At 40.2% G+C, this 15,431-nt stretch overlaps 1 protein-coding gene across 1 annotated transcript in view; it reads left to right on the top strand.

Annotated features, from left to right (window-relative positions):
- The first annotated feature begins 1,256 nt into the window (after positions 1 to 1,256).
- LOC133134061 (mastermind-like protein 2) overlaps positions 1,257 to 15,431 on the top strand; it is a 100,315-nt gene continuing 86,140 nt past the window's right edge. Inside the window, exon 1 of the mRNA XM_061250452.1 lies at positions 1,257 to 2,369. Coding sequence (XP_061106436.1) covers positions 1,950 to 2,369 — 420 coding nt within the window. The 5' untranslated portion in view covers positions 1,257 to 1,949. The remainder of the gene's footprint in view (positions 2,370 to 15,431) is intronic.

The raw sequence follows: 15,431 nt of genomic DNA on the forward strand, positions 1-15,431 counted from the left end.
AACACAGATTTTGATGCCTGCGAAACTGATAAACTAGTCCCGATGTTCTTTACTCATTTGCTCCCTTGCTCCACTTATTGCTCCACATAAGCTACTTCCGCTGGAGTGAAGGAGCCTATGTGGAGATAATGGGACACATCCATTGTCCCTTGGGATGTGTTTTCACTCCTACCTGGCACAATCCCTGACATGCACTATAGAAATGTTACGCAATCTCAGGCTATCTCTTTGGACACTTCGCAGCACTACATCACCTAATATTTAGAACCCGTCATGTTCAGGCGCGTAATCTGCGCGGGAGAGACACTCGATAGCCCTCGAATGTAGTATTTAAGCATCGCAAAGGCTTTGTAGCGATGTGGCTTGTTTCGTTTGTTTATTAATTGTCTGGAAATACGGATTTCATGCCCTGAGGCAGATGACTTGGGGATGTCACAATCACGCACATCAAGACCTTTTTTGCACTCTGGTAACGAATAGCAGAAGCTTGTGTTACAGTTAAGCAATAACTCAAAATACTAGGACCCACCAGAGGCATTTCGTTTTTAAAGTAAATGTCATTTTGATATAAATCACACGCCTGCTGATAATCTTTGCCAACCGAAATGCAACTATTATCCGTCCTTTGCCTCCCTTCGCCGGTTAGAACTCTAGGATACTTCCTCCAGCAGAAGGTGCACAATCCCTATAGTTTACCCGCGGATAATTATACGTCAGGTTCACAGTATGAATTAACGGTATTCCAGATGTTTATAGAATACCGTCGCATATAGTAAGCAGTAGGATACACGATAATATATATGTATATATTATAGGATGGATTTAAATATATATATATATTATATATATATATATATATATATATATATATATATATAATATGTTATATATATATATATATATATATAATATGTTATATATATATATATATATATATATATATATATATATATATATATATATATATAAAAGAAATTATATATATATGTGTGGTGTGGTGGTGTGGGCTACAATCCGCTACTGCCCTCTTTCCTTAGTCTATTCCCACAGTGTGTGCTACTGATTATCGTGGTGTAGTGCCCTTCGGATTCCACTAGAGTCTGCAAATGGCAAATGGTTTCTTTTCGTGTTTCATGTCTCGTGAAAATTTCACACAATGGGAGACTGTAATGTTCCACAATCTCTGAGCAATTTTGTTGCTTGCGTTTCGCCGAACAGCTGACTATACGAAAGGCTATAGACGTGCCGGTATTCGAGTTCGCTCAATACCACCTCGCATCTTAACACCTATACTATTCTGCATGAGTGAAGGAATACTGAGTTACCTCTACTGTCTCGAAAAGCTGCGATTGAAAGGGAATGCAGAGAGTACGCTATACACTGAAAACCGCTGGAAGTTTGTTGGTTCGGTCACAGTGAAAGGATACGTAGATATCATTTTATTGTATTAACTTTTTTGTGGGATTTTATCAAGTTCTTCGCTGAAAACCATGGGAATTTATTCAGACTCGTGGAGATGGTTTTACATGTAAAGTCTGAATACATCTTTGAAGAAGTGTCCATGAGGAACTTGTCGAAAGAAAATGTGTGTATGTAACATATCTGGGTACTCTCCCTAACAAGCATGTAGTCCACGGCGATGATGTTGTTTGGGGTATCGACTAGGCTACATCATTTGGGAAATCGTAATACTGATTACGCTTCGCTGCGCGGATGGAAAGGTTGCTGCGCATTTAGCTGGATACGGTAAACTAGTAACAGTTCTACATAGGATGGATGTCAAATTGCTAACTGCCCAGTTTCCTGACCTACAATGTCACTCACTTATAAAGCCTGCACGACAAGCATTCTGTTTGAATAGTTTGCTGTCCACTTACAAATAACTTTCCTCGACCTTGCTTTAAAAACTTTGGAAACAAAAACTGATAATCACAGCAGTTTTTTCGAGGATGGGGGATGCGGCTCTTCCTCAGCCTGCGGCAGGACGATTTGTACCCATGTTAGGCGTTGGCATAGTCGGCTCTGTGACTGGCATGGTTGCCGAGCCGGTTTCTGGGACCAGGGGCTCTTCCGTGCCTCCACTGCATAACGCCATAGTGGAACGTTTGCGAGCTAGAATTGAATTGTGTAGAAGGCATCACTCAAGTTGCGAGAGCCGATACCAGCGTGGCCAAGCGGAGAACACGGATCGTGAACACGAGAATACGCTTCATCTTCTAAATATTGTAAACCAGGGGCCAGGGCACAGGAAAACCAAGGCAAACAAAGCCAGCTCTCGCCAACCTTCAGAATATAACAGCAAGGTGAACGGCGAGCAGAAGCCCCTACATGCGGTGGGAAATGAACCGAAGAATTCTACGCGAATAGCGGTAAGTGTGCCAAAAGTTTTTCCACCATGTACTCTTAACCTCTCCGACGTGAGTGTGTAATGCAGTCGTGTTGACCTGTTCGCTGCATGGTTGCTTCCGACAAAATCTGAAACTTATTACGTTTGCTTCAGATTAGTCACTCCCACCCATCTTCAAATGTTTGATGGATGAGATGTAGCTGGTGGATTATTTCGCCGACTGTGCGCGGGTGTCAGAGGGGGGTTTACATCTTTCTTGCTAAATCTATGCCGGGGTTGTCCCCAGGGACTGTTTGATATTTCCATAATGCTGAATCAGTTTCTCATAACTAATCTGTAATTTGCACTCGGTCGCACCGGATGAGTCATTTGTTGCAAAGACAGACTTAAGTTATGGACAAACGGAATATAAAACTTTGCTGACATTTTCAAGCCTGAAAGTATGAATAGTGTAACTAGTATTCTGACTTCCGATTGTACAACTGTTACAGCGTGACTACAGTCTTGTTTCCGATGAAAGGATTGATCCGATTCTTTTTGATCCAGTTTCCATCTCAATGAATGCATATAGCATACCTTCATATTGTTTGGGATGAACATGAAAGGTTAAGGTCTCAGCTGTAAATACATGTATGTTAATGTTCGCAAATGTTTTGTAAAATTAGGTGACTAATGATTATTCCTTGTTGCGCGCGTTATGGGGTTGGTCGGCAACCAGTAGAAACAATTTTCAATATTTAATTCGAAATAAGAACCAGAAAGCACAAATACTCAATGTGATCATATAAATGTAGGATAATACATATATGCAATATAAATTGTATAATAAATATCATGTAAAATATAGTTGAAACCAAACAGTATTTTATCCAGTTCACCAGTAGAAATGCCATAGTTATAGGCCTTCCATCATCATTTTATCTTTCTCCCTCTCTTTCCTTGTGTATGTTTGTGTGTGCATGTGTGTAAACCTGTGTGCATGTGGATCAGACCTATGTACTGTACTGTGTACTGTGCCTGTGCCCATTTGTGTTTTTGTGTCTGTGACAGATGGGACAGTAACCACAGTATTGTGTTCAGATATTTAATCATGTTTAATAGGCTATATGAATAATACATGGTTTATCACATTATCAGTGTTCCAACCAACCCCACACACAGTGGGACCCACCTCTGTGAATATATGATGTTACCCAGCTAACAGATGTTACAGATGAGATGTTTCAACATAATTGATGAGCACAGTTCAAGAAAACAAACACTTGAATGTACATTTGTTTGTCAATTACATTCAAAGGCAAAAAAATAGCTGTCTGCCAACCAGCCCTGGTCTCCCCTACTAAAGCCCAGCTCTTATAACCGAGATTACATTCTCTAAATAGTCCATTACTAATCAAAGTTATTAGTAAGGTATACTTGTAGCCTACTGTTCCACCAAGTGCTTTACATAAAATTGGAATGAAAAGTAACCACTTGGCCACTATTGATGTTATATCATCTTAAAATAGGTTTATACAGTTATACGGTTTTATACAGTTTCTCATCTTTCCATGTGGACACACACACTGTGCGCATAGAAAACATGTTCACACACTTCTGGTGTCTTGCCAGATGTAATGTTTTAAAGTAGGCTAAGCAAGCGAGCAAGGTGAGCTACATTGAGTTATTAATTGCAGTTTAAAAATGGTCCAGTTAACTTTAGCCAGTAGACTAGCCTACAGTTTGCCCAAGCGAAAAAGGCCTGTTTATGCTGTCACCTACAGTTTTGACTGTTGATGCCGTTATTATAATATAGCCTATTAAAGATGCCTTGGAGTAAAATATGACATGCTTGTGACATGACTGTTGGATTGTGTTTGTTCAACTGCTGACAGCTTACCTCTTGATGGACACGTGTTCAGATATTTGTATGTGGAATAGTCTAATTTCCATGTGGATATCGCCCATCTAGCAGTGATAGTGAAGTACATGGTAAAATGACATTTCCTGTAACAGATCCCCAGCAGAACAGCAAAGGCTGCATGAAGCTTTCCTGAAGAGCTTGCTTATGTGACAATCATTCGCTTGACGCACGTTTACACACTGATAAGAAACATCTGTGCTGCTGCTTTTTAGCTGTTGTCCGTGGACCGGAAAAGACACACTGGGATTGTATACATGCCCCCTTTTTAAAACTGTTTTTCTTCATGCATTCTAGTTAGAAAAATCATTGTGGTATCAGTATAAAAGTCAAGCAGAATATGAAAATGTCATATCATTAAGAATATTTTCATCCCCATGACTCAGGATAATATGCCGTCAACGTGACCAGCAGGATGTAGCTATGTTGCAACAAGGAAGAAACTTGAAATCTTCATTGTAGTCACATATTCAGTGTGTGGGTTAAACATGCACCTGGTATGTTACCAGAACAGGCCATGGGAACCTGCAAGCTAGTTCCAGATCATCTGGTTTCAATTTGGTCAGCAGGATTTTCCCCCTTGGTACACAGAGAAACAAAGCATGAAAAGTACAAAATCTAGAACACAAGATTTCTATTGCCAGACTTGGATAGTTAAATTCAACATTAAAACTACAATGCTTTCATGAGATATTGGCCTTTTCAAATAGAAATGATTATTATGTTGAATATATTGTTTGAAATTAATCAGGAAGTCATGAGCTACGTGAAATTGGTTGCAATAAATTTCAGTGGGCTGCACATGGGCCACTGTAATGTTGGCCGACATTGTACGTCTCTCTGGGTAAGAGCGTCTGCTAAATACCATGTAATGTAATGTAATGTTGTGTAAGGGCTGCTCATAAAAAATAGTAACCTGCTTAACCAGTGTTCTCTAAATATGGACTGGACTGCTGGGGGTTTGGTTAACCCATGTCACGGACATGACTGGACAGCTAGCAATTTTCTATTGAATTTGTTGTGGGCCCAGACCCGTCCTTTACATGAGCACAAGCTATGAAACAAAGAAGAAGCCCATTATACAGCATCTTCTCTGTGTTTGCTTCCCTTGGAGTAATCGAGCAACACGGTATTCAGGGACAGTATCATGGTTATATGAGAATCATATCTTTCCATTTCATCTGGCAATAACAGTCAGCTGGCAAGATATTAAGAGACATGTCACTGCCAGGCTGCATAGAGTACTCACTGAGCCACAGAACTATGAGTTGCAATGTCAAGAGAACAGATTCAAATCTGTGTGTGGTGATGCCTTATCTAGCCCCTGCACTTATATCCTCAGCTGATGGCCCATGCGGACGGGTCAAAGAGCCAGCTGTGTCACCACTGGAGTGCACAGTCAATGATTCTGCAGGGGTTCAATCAGCACTTCTGTATGACATCAAAATCTCTCCACACCCTCTGGTTACAGGTGGTGTTCAGTCTGGTTCAGTGCACAGTTAGGTTTGCCAGTCCTCATCAGTTAGGACTCATACCCATTCATTAGGGACTCATAAAAGGGGGATGATGGGCACGTGGCTCAATGACTTCATGAGCAAAAGGTGTCATACGTGGGCATGTAGGCTGTGTTTTGATCATAGACCATATAAAAATATCCTGCTTTGTGATATAGCTAGAGGTACAGGCACTTGCTCAGGGCTCATTCTCACAGCCAGTAAGGTTGAAGCCTCAAAGGCTGCATCATCCTCCAGTTGTGGCCCAGCACACTTACTGAGCGAGGTTAGTGAGGCAGACTTACAGCTGAGAATCGAACATACAGTGAGCTCCATATGTATTTGAACAATGGTATCGTTTCTGTTATTTTGGCTCTGTACTCCAGAACATTGTATTTGAAATGAAGCGATGAATATGAGGTAAAAGTGCAGACTGTCACCTTGATTGTGAGTATTTACATCCATATCGGGTTATCCATGAAGGAATTTCATCCTTTTTATACAAACCAGTTCAGTATTCAGTAATTGCACAGGGGCCAGCAATATTTGTGTGCTGAGAAGAACTGTGCATCGACTGGCGCTTTTATTAATTCAGTTTGTTGGCTAAGCTGGCATAGTAGATAGGAAGGTGAAGCAGCTGGTTTGTTGTTGATTTTTTAAAAACAAACACAAAAACATGTTTACTGTTGATTACAGCATATTCAGAGAAGAGTGGCATATGAATAGGTGGAAGCGATCCTGTTTAACAAAGTGGATGTGCTGCTGTGGTTTTAATATGTGGGCTGAGAAGAAGCGAGCACTGATGCGCAGGTTCATCCTGCCAAATGCTGTCCTGGCAGAACACTCTGTCTATGAGACTCAGCAGACCGGGGCAGACTCAGGAGCAGGTGAGGAGGTGGGCAGGGAGGTGCCAATCTCACTCTCTCTCTCTCTCTCTCTCTTTCTTCGTCTCTCCCTTTCTCGCTCTTCGTCTCTCTTTCTCCCTCGCTTTCTGCATTGTACTCTGAATTAATTAAAATGGCTTGTACATCATATCATATACCATGGTCTGCGATGACTGGCTCCCTTAGATTTACCCCTCCCCCACCAGAAAGCTTTCAAGCCACTCCCACAAGATAGTTTTTCATGATTGAGGATTGCCTTTTTGAGATTTTAACTTTCATTGATGGAAATTGTCACAGAGAAACTCACGCTACCTTCTGAAGTGTGATGTTCAGATTCATTCAGCTGGCCTAAATTATCTCTCTCATGCTCATCTCTTATTTCTCACTCTCCCTCTCTCTCTCTCTCTCTCTCAGAGGCTAAGCAACTGAAATTTTGTGTATTCCATGGCCAGTGTTTGGAATGCTCTTTTTCAGTTTCATTTATTGCAGAGTCACTGTACAAAATCATTTTCTCACTCTCTGTCTGGGGGCAGCCCAGGTTGGACTTTATTGTTCTTTTTAGTTATTCTTTAATATTTCATAATCTAAAAGTTACTTGTCTTGAACAGGCCTCAGAGACTGACCTGTGGAGGACACCAGGGCATAAAGGCCTCCTCAGTAGATGTTAGGATTAGGGTCCACTGAACACATTTCCTGACCGTGTTTATACGAGGTAGTCTCCTGATGATGCAATACAATGTGTACAGGGTTGAATCTCTTTATTTGCTTAATGGCTGCAGTGACAGTGATGGAGTGTGTGTGTGTTATGTGTTATGCAGGCCTGCTTATGCATTAATATATTTGGTAAGCCTCTGTTTCTGATGGAAACATAGAGCCAGAAATATGAGCAAGTACAGAAGAATGAGCTAAAATTTTAATTTTGGGGCCTGACTCCTTCAATGACACCCTTGAGACTGTATGTACAGTGTGGCATGGGCGCATTTACAGTCATCCTATCACAAAACGGAAACTCAATGAAGGTATTTTGTTCAAGCTTCAAGCAAGGTAACTGGCCATAAAAGGGTCCTAGGTACAGTTAGGTATATTGGTATATCTAGAGAATTAGACCCTTTTCACTGCCTACACAAACGGTTCTTAGTCCAAGTGCTGTTGATTTCCTATCTGGAATACTGTAATTCGCTCCTGGCTGGTCTCCCTGCCTCCACCATCAGAGCTCTACAGCTTATCCAGAAGATTTTGGCTCGCCTGATAGGTTACCTATAGTGATATTTAGCCTACATTACTCATGGTTGGTTTGTTCTGTTAAATTTGGACTTGATTATAAATGGGTAATCTGTGATTTTATCATCACGTTGTTGTATGCATGAGACTAACACTGGTGTTCATCACTTTTGCAAGTCATTCTCCGATGAGTGATTGTAATATAAGGTAGCCACTGATCATGTTTACAGAGAATACTAACAAATCATCCATAGTTTGCAAATTGATGCCTTTTCCAATAATCTCACACTTATCCGGTTCTTTCTCTTGTCTGTTTATGGCTTTAAATCTTCACAAATAATTTCGTTTCACATCACATGGGCTTGTGAGGATGAATCGGCATAGTTTCGCACGGGGACAATATCGGGTCATGAGTGGGAAAGTGTATGGAGTTATGTTCATGCGCTGATCTTTGCCTGAATCAAAGCCGGAGGTAGCCTGATTCTTTGCCCTTGTTAATGAGAGACATCAGAGGCAATTATACATTATTGTGGTTATTCTCGTTACTGTCACCTTCCTGTCAGCTTTGACCAGTCTGGCCAAAGATGACAGGAAGGTGACAGTAACGTGAATAACCACACATTACAACAGAAGAGCATCGCTGAACACACAATAACGCATCATAACTCTAAGTGGATAGGCTACAGCAGTTGAAGTCTAATATATAAGTCTAATAAATACCTAATGTTGTGCTCGGTCAGTTTATGTTATGGCATGCATGAATGTGAGGGCTGAATCGAATGATAAACAATGTCTGATTAAAACTGTAGATTCAGCCTGACATTTCAGCTATTTTTTGAATGTGTTAAGATGTATCTGAGAAGCTAAAATAATTTTTTTGAAGTAATTCCTAAATACTGCACGAATACTTAAAGTCATGTACATCCTCTGGTTCATGACCTTTGATGGCTACTTTGAAGGTCTCCATAGATGGAAGCATAGATGGAAGTGAGAAGCACATAGTGCTGTAGGATTTCTCAAGCCATTGTGATACCTTGATCAAGCTTTCTGCAAGTTTAGTGACAACCATTTTTTGCTGCTACATATAAAACCATGTCATCAGCATACATTTGTAGTCCAAACTCTTTACAGCACTCTGAGAGGTCTAAATAACAAATGTCCAAGCACTGATCCTTCTGGAATTCCAGTTTTAAAATCATGACTTAGTCATGTGGCATCACCAAAAAGGACATGTTGAGTCCTATTTTGGATAGAGCAGTCATAATTTTTTTGTACGGTATCTTGATTTGTCACTATGACGTAAAAGCAGCTGTCTACAACAGAATCGCTGTCATTTAACTGGCAGAAATGTTCTGGCAAGATCTTCAACCGAGTCAATAATGTCTTTTAAACCATCTGCAAACTCTGTTGAACCAATTGTGGTATTTTCAATCTTTAGTTCTATAATTGGGTGCTATCTCTGAGGTTTAGGGTTTACTAAACTGCAAATTTGTTTCCAAACAGAACCGTTCCCTGTGGCGTTTTTGAGCAATTTAGCAAATTATTGTGCTTTTGCATTTCAAAGGTCTTTAGCCACCATGTTTCTTAGAGTCTTGTAAGTTATTAGTTCATGAGGTCCCAAATGTCCTTAATTAGCCAGTTAAAACTAAATACAAACTTACTGGGGAAAAGGCCTTGTCCATTCACTTTCTAGACTGCTTTGTATAGGTTAGGAACAATAGTTCCCCACATAATTAGCCGCGACTTAAACACATCAACAAACAAGCTTCAGTATGTATCAGGCATCTGCAACCCTTGTCCTATAGAACCACAGGGTGTACCGGTTCCCATTGTTACTCAGCCATTGATTAGACAGTTAAATAGTATGTTTTCTTGGGTCTGAATTGCTTGCTGGTTTTTAAGGCTCTTCAGGACCCAAATTTTTACTGTGTACAGAATTAATCTTGTTGTGTGTGAGTATGAGTATGATTAAATGCAGAATCACTCATTTTCATCTGTGTTAAACTTTTCCAGCGCCAGTCTTGTAAGAATCCAATCCCCTTCCTATGCTCATATACTGTCACAACTCTCTCTCTCTCTCTCACACACACACACACACACACACACACAGACACACTGCTCATGATTTATTTAGCTTACTTAAAAGTTCCAGCAAAGGCCCTGGAGCTTTGAAGAGAGCTGAAGAGGCTGTGCTTCTGGGTTATTTATATATTTAATTATTTATTCTGTGGGGTGGAGGTATGGTGTAATATTGGAGGACATGCCCCTGGAGAGGAGATATAAAAGACAGGGCACAGATTACATCATTCAGGGAGTGCCATGGGGTTAGCTCATTTTTGTTTTCAACTTATAGTTGTATAATTTGTATACATAAAACTTTATATTTTCAAAAGAAATTTGGCGTTTAACCAGAAAAACAGCATGCCCTGCAACTCTCCAAAGCCTTGCACTAATGTGTGATTTATTGCGTAATACATTTTACACATTCATATCAGTGCGAGCACTAGAATCACTGAGAAACGACTATTGACATGCAAAGTTGTTTCTACCTGACATATAAACGCCTCTAAGAGATTGTGTTGCATTGCACTCTTCTGCACCATGCCATTTCCTCCATTCTCATCGTTCAAACCCTCATAAGGTTCATGCCTAGACTATGCCTATGTCTTCAGATAATTTATGGGTGAACTGTAATAGCCAACTGTAATAGTGTTTAATTTGAACATGCTGGTGTTGGAGGCTCTTAATTTAAGGATGTTCCTCTCAGTGTAGGGATTATTGTGGAGACTGTTCAGTTTTGATATTGCTTTGTCATTTTCTTTTTGTCATGTAAATTTGATATCAGACTGTCATATTGGTGATTTTTATGTAAATTCTGGGAGATAAATACAAACCTGTATTTGCTTTTATGGCTGACAGCTCTGCTGACAGATTCCTCAAATCTAACCAAGACAAGCTGCAGCCATCACTGTGTGAATACTTTTATTTTCTTTTTTGTGGTTGCTTATTTCCATTTTAGGCCTTCTCATTGTCAACCAGTCAACAATGATGGCTATCATTGCATCAAGAAACAGTCAGAACAGTGATCTGTATGTCAAAAACCAAAAATTAAAAAGAAATTTGAGATGGACGTAATAAATTACAGAGCAGAGAGCTGCCACTTAAACTGGCATAAACATGTAAACATTTTATTAATACAGAAATCATATTTATTATCTCTCCAGGCATTTAACAAGTTGTAGCATTGCACACCTACATCAATACATACAATAACTATTTGATTATCTGTACATTGTGGATAAATCCACATAATCCAATCGTAAACAAATAATGAAGTGGGAAATATTACTGCACTCAGTTAAAATGTTATTTCTTATCTCTATATCACTATTGAGTTTTTAAAAAAGGTAACTCAAAGGTTGAAACTGAGGTGTGATGCTAGGGTTGGCTAAATGCAAATCCCTGCATTATGCAACTGGCCTGCAGTAATATTTACCAATACATGGATTAATCCATTACCAGTTATCCAACAGTTCAGTGCATTGTGAGTGCATTGATGGTGACCAGGTGGCTAATGCTGCTCGTACCTGTTTAATATGGTCATTTCTGCGGAATCTTTGTGGTTGTTACCACAGAACTGTATAATTCTGCAGTTGAGACACTGTACTTTGGTCGATGTCATTGAACATTTCTGCTTCCTTGTCTCTCTGACACAGTTATAAAACTGTAAAGCATCAACACAAGACAACATTAACTAATGACAGAATAAGAAGTAATATGTATGTTTGTTTTAGTAAGGCATGAACTTTATTCATGCACTTTGCAATGGATCTTATTCATACATTTTATAAATGTGCAAAATACTTATCCTTTAAATATCCTTTAATATATCCTTTAAAAAATAATAATCTAAAGCAGAAGAACCATAGTTTACAGACACTGTTACGAAGGTGAACCAGGGGAATATCTGATGTCTGGGCCTTAGATTAAACAAAACAAGACTTCAGTGAGGCCTAGTTTTAAAGATCTGTGCCTATTTGCCAAGTGCTTTCTTAGAAAATTGTGTCTGTTCAGGATAAGTCTGCAGTTGTTTCTAGAACTTATTGGAAAAAAAAAGTCCACTGCATGCAGTTGGATGGTTAAGATACCAGAGAACAATTCTTCCTATCTTGTCTTAGGCACGTTCCTGCAAAATATTTGGATTATAACTTGTATTTAAAACTTGTCAAACATCGTTCTTTAGGCTAGATAAGCAGGTCTGAGCACAGCTTTCTCTCTACACCCAGAATACACTCATATCAATAAGATAAGTGCTGTTTAGTTCATTAAAATTGCACAAATAAATGTAACAGAAATGTATATCTAGATTGCCATTGTGTATCTAGACTGTGTATCTAGATTGCCGTTTGTTTAGTTCCATGAACTTTGATTACTACTGCAAGCAAGGACAAAACTCCATCAATGCTTTTAACGTTTAACGCACCAGACGTTGAACAGCTTGCCTACTGCAAAGCCAGGAAACGGTCATTGGGGATCAGGCAGATATTCAGTAAATGATTTGGGATGAACCTGGGGCTGGGCTTTTGTGTGTATGTGTGTGTTTCACTACATTGGAGCCACGACACATTCTGTGGATGCCTGTAACGGTATGTGAGAATTATGGATTGGATAGGAATGCCATTGCCTCACTGCCGGTGAGCAGCCGGTGCCTGAGTCTGGGATTTGCAGAGAATTCGGAAATTCAGGCACATTCCTTAGGTACTAGCACAGGGAGACCTGCTCTGCCAATGTGCCACTTGCTTATGAAGCAGGACAATGCCAAAGAATTCCAGCTCAGCCTCAAAATATCTCCCCCCCACCAAGGTCAAACACCCAAATGCTGAGATGATTTTCCACTATTGCTGCATTTTTTAAAAGTGAGTCGTTTTTTGTTTTTTTTCATACGATCAGATAATATTCCCCCTTCGTATGCGTATGGCCAGAGTAATCGGATGATGCTAGTCTTTTTTCCCCCTTGGGATCTTTTGGGCAATGAAAAGATGACGCTGTCAACAGTTGTAAAGGTACAGCAGAAGCGGATGAAGTGGCTATCAAGCTTTCCGCTGCAGTCAGCCTTTCAATCCTGCCGGAGTGAGAAGCTGCTGGGGTAAAAAGCTCTGGTAAGCGCCACCCCACCCCTCCCCCCGTCCTGCTTGTGAGCGTTTCTGTAAATGGCAGGCCTCGGGGTTGACAGGAGGGTGGTTTAAATGCCGGTCTTATCCTTTAATCTTTGAAAAAGAGGTGAAATTGCAGAATAGACAAAACGACAAAAATGATCAAACAATCTACTTTTTTTGTGTGTGTCCCCACCACACACACACACACACACACACATTCACACCCACACACAATTATATTCTGTTTTCTCTGTGTTAACAAGCTGCATTGTCTTCGCTTATGATAATCAGATAACCGGGGTGCAAGGGTAGTGAGTGACACACAGAGTGAACTTGGTAGAGATGAACGGGGGTTTTTCCCAGCACCCACTTCAAAAAGGAATGCCCACGCTTACAGTTGAAGCTTAACAATTCCTTGAAAATACAAACACTAAAAAATTGGAAAGGAAAAAAATATATAGGCCTAGTTTTTTAGGTTCGCTCACTCCGACATTGTACACGGTCCACGGTCCTTTTATGTTTAATGTGAAGTTGGAACTGCAGAGGGAAAAAGAAGCGACTGAGTGAATGGGGTCAAGTGTAGGTGGGGGGGTGGGGGGAGGGGACTGGGTTAAATATTTCCATTCATGCTTGATGTGATTTCTGTCAGAGTCTTACTTGGGTCCGACTGCTCTGAGGTCTGTCAGGTTTTTCCTGCCTGGCAGAAGCAAGAGGGGAAAACGTGTGAGAAACAAGGAGAGCGAGGGAGGGGAAAGAGTGTGTGTGAGACAGAGAGGGAGGGAGAGAGGGAGGGGAGGGACAGACAATGATAGATGTTGGAAAGAGAGACAGAGGAGGGAGAGGGAAGGGATAGTGAAAGAGAGAGGGGGTGGGGGGAGGTTCTGTCTTGGAGTCTCTCGATGAGTGTTGTGCTTTGTCGGTCCGGTCTCACCTGAAATCGGACCTGCGTGGGAACATGCTGGTAGACAGACATGCAAGCCAACGAAAAATGTGGGCCACAGCCTGTAAAGCACGGGTCCTATTTGAAGCCATCAAAACATGCATAGGCATTTGAATATCAACTAAATTTTTTTACTAGTACATAAGTAGGCATATTATGCCTTTTGAAGAACATAAAGTTTCATTTTGATTGGAAACTTTCTACCTTCCCATCTATTGGATGAATATGCAATACTTTTTGGTAATTTTCTGGCTTGATCCAACTTTAGCATTGTATAATTTATGAAAATATAATCTATTTGACTTCATTTTCTTTGTGGTTGTTCTTAACCAAAATACCTACTCGTCTTAGGAGTTTGGAAGTCATACACGAAGAGGTGCTGATGCATTTTTGAACGACCATTACGTTTTCTTCTGAGCAGTATTCTGAAAATAGTTCATAGTAGTATGATAATAGTTCATTTTGTGTCAGAATACACGTTTTCTGGTTTTCCCCTGCTTTACTGGCAAAGATATGACGCTCCACATTTGACACAAACCCCAATTTCCACATGCGAGTGACTTTTTTGGTGCCACCCCATTTTTTTAAGAGCCAATATCTCTAGAACGACAAATCCAATGAGGCTAATGTTTTGCAAACCTTGTTTCCAGTATTTCATGGTGATTGAAAGGAAACCTCCAAAAACCTGTAAACAATGTGGCCTTGAGTTTGAAATCCTTGTTGTGAAAAAACTGCTCAACCCCAATATCTATTACTATTAGGCAACACAATCCAGCCCCTGTCTTCCTGCTGTAACCCCCACAAAAATCCCCCCCCCCCCCCCCCCCATTCTCATGTTGACCAGTATCGCCAGATCTCAGACCTGATATCTTTCTCCATCAAAATGACTCAAGGGTGACTATGTGAACCTATTATAATTTCCTGCATTCTGCAATTTGAGGAGGGGAGAGACATGATCATAATTATATATTGTTAATATCATGACAATAGATAGAAAGTTGTGCACTGTATACAAACAATGGATCTACCAATTCAAGGATCTTCAATTCAATTCTCCCACAGGTCAATAAGCAATGCTAATGCTACATTTTAACATGGCTATGCTTGGTCACCAATGCCTGCTGGTTTCTGATTGTGGCCATAGGACAGACTGATGCTTTGTGGTTTTTACAAAAAGCATCGGCTCTCTGTCTACTATGTCTAATATGATCTGTGCAACTCAGTGGGACTTTCCATCTATGTAGCATTTTCAGTGAGGCTGTGTCTTTGTGTTAGCTGTGAGGAATGCCTTACAGGAAATGCAATTTTGCAATGAATTGTAAATATGATTTGGACTTACTGGGAAACAAAATGTTAAATACATTTAACAACAATGTCTGAAAGTGACAGTAATTTGTATATTCACCATTATATGGGAGCCAGTAAGGCAGTAAGATTTATTAGGTTAGCTTCAAAAGAGCCAAACACCCTGGGGTTAGAATCCCCCCAGT

Source organism: Conger conger, chromosome 7 (assembly GCF_963514075.1).
Source record: "Conger conger chromosome 7, fConCon1.1, whole genome shotgun sequence".
NCBI classification, from domain to species: Eukaryota; Metazoa; Chordata; class Actinopteri; order Anguilliformes; family Congridae; genus Conger; species Conger conger.